This window comes from Leuciscus leuciscus (genome assembly GCF_965113295.1).
Source record: "Leuciscus leuciscus genome assembly, chromosome: 4".
NCBI lineage: Eukaryota > Metazoa > Chordata > Actinopteri > Cypriniformes > Leuciscidae > Leuciscus > Leuciscus leuciscus.
Genome location: NC_138728.1, coordinates 859,592 through 867,091, shown reverse-complemented (window position 1 = coordinate 867,091; position 7,500 = coordinate 859,592). Strand labels below are relative to the sequence as shown.

The 7,500-nt window shown below is 33.5% G+C and overlaps 1 protein-coding gene across 1 annotated transcript in view; it reads left to right on the top strand.

Moving 5' to 3' along the window:
- LOC309496670 (glutamate receptor ionotropic, kainate 2) overlaps positions 1 to 7,500 on the top strand; it is a 65,598-nt gene that overhangs the window by 11,253 nt on the left and 46,845 nt on the right. The window contains exons 2-3 of the mRNA XM_082166761.1: positions 5,827 to 5,994; positions 7,402 to 7,500. The exon at positions 7,402 to 7,500 is cut by the window's right edge and continues 159 nt beyond it. Of these exons, the coding sequence (XP_082022887.1) occupies positions 5,827 to 5,994; positions 7,402 to 7,500 (267 nt within the window). The remainder of the gene's footprint in view (positions 1 to 5,826; positions 5,995 to 7,401) is intronic.

Genomic DNA, 7,500 nt, shown 5'->3' with positions numbered 1-7,500 from the left:
AGATCAAACTGTTCCGTCATCAGTTCTGCACAGCAGAATAAGAGTCCTCCGTTGTGCGGATTCTTAACGTATTTATTGCAACTATATTTAATCTTTTTCTCATTCAACCACCAGACTAACGAATGTCTCGACACAACCCGTATCGGGGAATAGACTAGATAGGGCTTTCTTCTGTGTATATAAATTCACCTACGATTTGCATCAGCCAGCTGTTAGCCTATCATTGTCGCACTCGCCCAGTAATAAAAAAAAAAATATATATATATATATATATATATATAAATTAAGATATAAATCAATATAATTAGTTGTAAATTAAATATTTTTAACACTAATACAAAAAGAAAAGAATAATGCATTGACTATATAATTGGCCTATATTAACGTTAACGTATAAACTGTCATTCAGATCTAACAACTGGAGAAGTTTTATGATATAGGCCTTGTGTTTTATTAAAATGTATTATAATTTATATCTCTAGGATTCGCGCTTGTGCGTGGCGCGCCGGGTCATGTTGAGAGGGAAACGCACGCGTCACATCGTTGTAAAAAAAGCATATTCATAAATAGTGTAAAAGACCGGTAAATAAAATACAACATTAACATTATAAACACTATTAATAACATAATATGCGTATTTTAACGAGAAACTGAAATTGTACAGAGCAGACGTTGGTTTCGGGCATCTCTCATTCGTCCAGTAGCCTATCCATATTTGCAATGTAACATTTGGATGCTAATTAATAATGTAAAGAAGGCTTCGTACTTCATTCGAGTCCCAATATAGGCCTACACGTAAATCAGCATCTCCACAGCAAGGGAAATTAGTTTGGAATGTCAACAGACCAATTAAGCAGAATAACGTTTTATATGTTTGGTTGACTGTGTTTTATTTTAATAACGAACAGGCTGCGACACGCAACATCACATGTTGCTCAACAGGGGATTTAATAGCTGTCGTTTAATACTCTCATTCGAAACAGTAACATTTATATGTCTATTTGTGTACTTTCAAAATGACTACAACATATCATGCCTTTGAAATTATTATAGAAGAATAATTATTATTATAAATGATTATTATATTCTTTCTGGCGCACACCAAAAATCAACCAAAATAGCCTACAGCCAATAGCCTTCTTGGCGCGGCTATATATTTTTGAAGGTCAACATTAAGATTAATCACAGCGTGCTTCATGTTAAAAAAAACCCCCGTGACTTGACTTTACAATCCGGAAAATAGCAAATTATTTCACGGACCCCCTGGCACTTGAGAACTCCTGGTCTACACAGAAGAAAGCCCCATCTAGAGTATTCCCCGGTACGGGTTGTGTCGAGACATTCGTTAGTCTGGTGGTTTGATGAGAAAAAGATTAAATGTAGTTGCAATAAATGCGTTAAGAATCCGCACAACGGGACTCTTATTCTGCTGTGCAGAACTGATGACGGAACAGTTTGATCTTCGGCTGACAAATCAGAGGAAAGGGGCGTTTAATTCCCGCCCACGTGGAGAAATCGAATATTCAAGCTGTTTATTCATTTTTCTAACTGAGAACGAAAAACGAGAAATCCAGCTGAATTCTTGTTTTTCGTTTTTTTGTAAAAAATGAAAAAACGAAAAAGGAACCGTTTTCTCATTTTTCTATATTCAATATTAATTCAAAAAACGACTGAACGAATGATACACGGATTCAGAAGCCGTCTGTCTCGGTGTGTTTGTCAGACAGATGTGTGAGGTGTGTGTGTGTGTGTGTGTGTGTGTGTGTTCACACAGTCAGCGAATCAATATCTCTTCATCTGCTCTAAAATCCTCACTATATTAGTATATAGATCCGGACTGAATCAGAATCAGTCAATTATCCTTTACACTCGAAACACAGGCCTAAATATCAGAGGTGTCACAATATATCACAATACAAAAATGCATCAATATGTATCGTGGATAGAGAAATTAAATAAAAATTACTGTGTGAGAAATAATTCAAGTTTTAATGTCAGGACTACATTAAACTATTAAATATAATGTTGAATATAATGTATAATAATGCATATTTGTGGGTCCTGATAATGCCAAATGTCTGATGTTACCAGTAAAAGTGGCCTATACATTATTTTAAATATATCTAGTCAGTGAAACATATTCATCTACAATAATTCTGTATTTTCAGCTTCAGAATCATGAATATTGTTATTCTGGTGTCTCTATTGTTCATTGGGTTTCAGCACCAAGTCCAAGACTATTCATTTACACACACAATGTAATATCAAATTTAGCATTTTAATCAACAGTGCATTTTTTGTTAACCTTTTATCATGTGTCTTGGAGTATCGTGATAATATGGTATCGTGAGTTCAGTATCGTGATGTGTTGAATTGTGACATCGTTACACCCCTACTAAATGTAGGATTTATGTATCTGAAATGCACATAAACGCAGTATATCTGTGCTTCAATGAAACAGGTCAGATGTCTTTCGTTTTGTTTTTGAAGTTGAATAATTGAGTTAGTAGAAGCTCAGATCACACTAGAGCTTCTGAATGAGACGAGACGGAGCCCGAGATGCTCTGGGTTTGATTCTGAGGAGTAAGTGCAGATGAAATGTGACTGTAATATCTAATATCCTCTGAACACTGATCTGAGAGCTGCATGAAAGCGAGCGAAGGCTTGACATTTTACCTTCGCAGGCAGATAACATCAACTCGACTCAGGGCTGTTTTTAGCTCCGCAAAGACTGAAGCAGGATAACAGCTTTATCATAATTACACAGAGAGACGAGACAGAGAGAGAGAGAGAGAAAGAGAGAGAAATTCAGCTGGAAAATTCCTGAAAGTCTAGTTTTTCTGTAACTAATCACAGAATCTTCAGCATCTGTTGAATTAGCAGCTCAAACTTGCTTTTGCTTTGATTTTAGAGTGTTTGAGTCTTTATTTACAATCATTGACAGCATATTTAAGAAATATTTGCATGTATATACTGTATATATATTTACATATAATTTATATTATATATAAATATACATATTTTATGTATAAATAACCAATTTTTCTTAAATATATGCATGCATGCATTATATATACAAAATTATTATACACATATATTATGTAAACACAAACTTTTATTTTTGGAAGCGATTAATCGTTGCCCAGCATTAATTATTATACTTGAAAATAAATAGCAGCTGAATATACAAGTTTGGGCTCTGTTGTTAATTTTAACCTCTGATAATTTAATGTGCTTGTGATCCCTGTGTAATTACAGCATTAGTTGGGAGAGATTTTCAGTAGTTTTTTAGTACCGATGCATCTCTAGTTTCACTCATCTCTGTCTGAGAGAGTGTTTTAGTGACTATAATCATTAGCAGATTCACACATTCACACATTAACACCTCAGATTCAGCAGGAGAAGATAATGATCCACTCAGAGAGCTGAAACAAGCTTTGTGCTGCACTTATCGGCAGCGCTGTGATTATGAATATGTGTGTGTTCCTGCAGACGGAGGCGGTGAGAGCGATAAAGACACAGATATTGGCAATTATTTCGTAACTCATTGCATAATTCAGCGCTTTATACATCACAGATTGTTTCAAAAGAATCTTCATGGTAATAAACAGAATCAATTATGCAAACTTCATCATCAAATATAAGACAACTTTAGAGTCAGGTGTAAAGCAGCTCTACAGAAGACCGAAGAGTCATTATTCAGATCCATGTTGATTCAATTCAGTTCAATAACTGTAAAATTTGTCACTGTAAAGCAGCTCTACAGAAAACAGTCATAATTGTATTATGTGTAGATTTACAATTCAGAATTACTTATAATTCTACAAATTATACATAGTAATTTTGATATCATCTGTTGAAATGTCATTCAGTTCACGGTAGAAATAAATATCTAATAAATTGTTAACTTATTTGAACTTGTTAACTTATTTTAATGACCAAAAAACATATTTATTTATCTATCTCACATTGTTACTAGACGATTTTCAAACACGTTTCAAAACCTTATAAAAGTGAATGTAAAATAAAACAAGCTTTAATTAAATTTAGATCGATCTCCAGAACTCTGTGATTGTACTGTATGAATTGCATAAGTTTTTATTCATTTTTCTTTAGTTTTAGTTATTATAGTACATCAAGATGAATGAGAAATTTGCCTGAAATAAAATAAAAATTCTATATTTTATTTCAATTGTATTTTCAGTTAATGTTATTTAAGTCAGTTATTTTAATTCAAGTAGGGGTTTTATCTCTAACTAATACTAAAACTAAAATAAAAATAAATTAAACCTTAATAGCAATAGTGAAAAAATTATTATGATAATGAAATGACAAAAGCACATAAAGAAATGACAAAAAATGTAAAGTTCCCCTGTAGTCAATAATTGTATCCCTTAAAACTCATCTTTGATCACCAGAATGACATATTTAAAAGTTTTTTTTCATTGAAAAATAATTCTTCATGTCTTAAAATATCTTGAATGTAACTCGACACCCTTGCCTCATTTAGTATGCGCGGTTCTATGAATATGCAAATAAGCCCCGACTCCACTCACTCACTCAGCTCAGAGATCCACTGGTTGACGATCACACGTTGATCTGATTGGTTACAAGGTAGTTTGTGACGTCAGAAACACCAGCGATTTCAAAGCGTGTTTTTGAGACTGTCTTTGGTTCACTGCAGTTTTAAGGAGAAAACACTCAGCAATGCTGTCGACTTATGAATTTACACATGGTTTGTCTTAAAGCATATTAATAACACCACATACACACATAAACAACATTAAACACTTGATTTTCACCACAGGGATTAACATGAAAACAAAAGACTTAGTAGAACACAAGAGTGCAGATGTCTGACTGATGAAGCTCCGGCGCTTTGGGAGTTTCAGTGTTTTGGTGTCCAGATGCTGTTTTCTCTCTCTGACGTTGGTGTGTGTAAGTGAGAAGATGAAGCCTGTCTGTGTGTGTGTGTGTGTGTGTGTGTGTGTGTGTCTCAAGGCAGTGTTGTGTGTAACTTATTACAAGTAACTTGAGTTATGTAATCAGATTACTTTTTCAAGTAACTAGTAAAGTAACGCATTACTTTTTCAATTTACAACAAAATATCTAAGTTACTTTTTCAAATAAGTAATGCTAGTTACTTTTACACATTTATTGACTGACAGCTCTCCTGTCCTCATGTTGAGAGAAATAAAGTGAGGTGTATGTGTGTGTGTGTGTGTGTGTGTGTGGACTGTGTAAACATGTTTATTTCAGTTGTAGACTAAATGTGAACATGCATTAACTCGTCTTACTTGCACGAAAACATTAAATATTCCTCAAAATTAATAAAAAGAATAAAATGCACATCCATAATTATAATTAACTATATTAAATTACACAAATATACTTTATGTATTTAATCTCACTTTATTAACTGACCTTCAATGATCTAATTCACCCGTACTAATAAACAAAAATGACTTTAGATTAGATTTAGAAATAAGAGAGTTGAACTTCTTCTCCTGTCTCCTATTGTTCTTTACTCCAGAATAACAGAAGCTGAAAGGTTTAAATCTGTATTTCCTTCATCCTGAGGATTATTCATCTCACTGTCGCTGTGAAAGGGCCTTTACATTTACCAAAAATATAACTTTTTTTGTTGTTATTAAAAAGCAAACAAGCAAGCCCAGCCCAGGGGAGAAAAAGTAACACAAAAGTAATGTAACGCATTACATTTCATAAAAAGTAACTAAGTAACTCAATTAGTTACTTTTTGGGGGGAGTAACGCAATATTGTAATGCATTACTTATAAAAGTATCTTTCTCCAACACTGTGTGCAGGAGGGATCTTCGAGTCGATAGAAAGCGGCCCGTCTGGACCAGAAGAACTGGCCTTTAAATTCGCACTGAACACCATCAACAGGAACCGAACGCTTCTGCCCAACACGACGCTCACGTACGACATCCAGAGAATCAACGTCTTCGACAGTTTCGAGGCGTCCAGGAAAGGTGAGAGAGTTTTCCTCTCAAACGCTCCTGAAAACAGGCTCTTTTATCTTCCCAAACGCTGCTCTATTTTCCTGCGCTTTGTCACCTCAGACCCAAAGCTTCAGCTCTGGCCTCATTTGTAATTTTAATGACCTTTTTTTCTCCGGCTGCTTTCAGACACGACGGTTACGCTGGAATGGAAAGTGAAATTGGGCTCATTTAGAGAAATAGCATGTGAGGTGCTTTTGCTGTCAAAGAACATCCAGTTTAAAACTGAGACTGAGATGAAATGGACAAATAGAAGCAGCTCATTTGAATATGTGCATTAGTGACCTCGACTGCTGCGGAAAAACTGTGTTTTTACCATAAAATCTAATCTCTCTGTTAGCGCTCAGACAGTGGGAATAAATTCTGTCCTCATGTCGTTCCAAATAAGTAGATTTATGCTGATTTATACAGTCATGCTTTAAAAGGAACACAAAAAAATCACTTCAAAATTATATGATCACTTTGTGTGAGAAAAAGAGCCAATATTAAAGAAAGTCCTGGTTTCTATACAATTTCACCATATGAACTGCATCTGTCTATAAATGCACAGAAAATTATTTGGATAATAAAACTTTCAAAATAAAGCTGCAAGTCCTAACAAATTATGTATTTACTGTAACCACTACACAAGAATGTACACATTTGTAAATAAAAATGTAACGTCTGTAAAAAAGAAAACAATAATTTAAATATTTGTAAATAATAATCAAGAATGTAAATATTTTTTAAGTAAAAAAAAAAAAGTAAATAAAAATGTAAACATTTGTAAATAAATGAATGTATATATTTGTAAATAAAATGTAAATATTTGTTTTAAAAAAGTAAATATTTGTAAATAAACTCCAAAAAGTGTGAACCGTAATCAAATATTTGTAAACAATAATCAAGAACATTAATATTTGTAAATAAAAATTTAATTTAATTGTAACTAAAACCAATAATGTACATATTTGTAAATAAAAATGTAAATATTTGTAAATAATAATAAAGGATGAAACAGAACTGAACATATATACGGGTGTTAATGATGGTGACTGATGAGTGCACAGCTGAATGTAATTAGTGTCCATGACAACAGATGAGTGACGGATACAAAACATAACAAGTCCAAACTAATGTGAATGTGACACAACTCACGTAAATATTTGTAAATAAGAAATCATATATAGAATGTCATTTTTAAAAAAATCATAATCAAGAATATAAATATTTGTAAATAAAATGTATATGTTTGTTGTAAACAACAAAACAAAAAATGTGAATATTTGTAAATAATAATAAAAAATGTTTAGAATTCCAAATAACAATCAAGAATGTAAATATTTTCTGTGGGTCAGCGTTTGATGGGTCCTTTGTTCTTTTCTGCTGTCCAATCGGCAGCCTGCGAGCAGCTCTCCCTGGGCGTGGCTTCGATCTTTGGCCCCTCCCACAGCTCGTCAGCCAATGCGGTGCAGTCGATCTCGAACGCTCTCGGTGTCC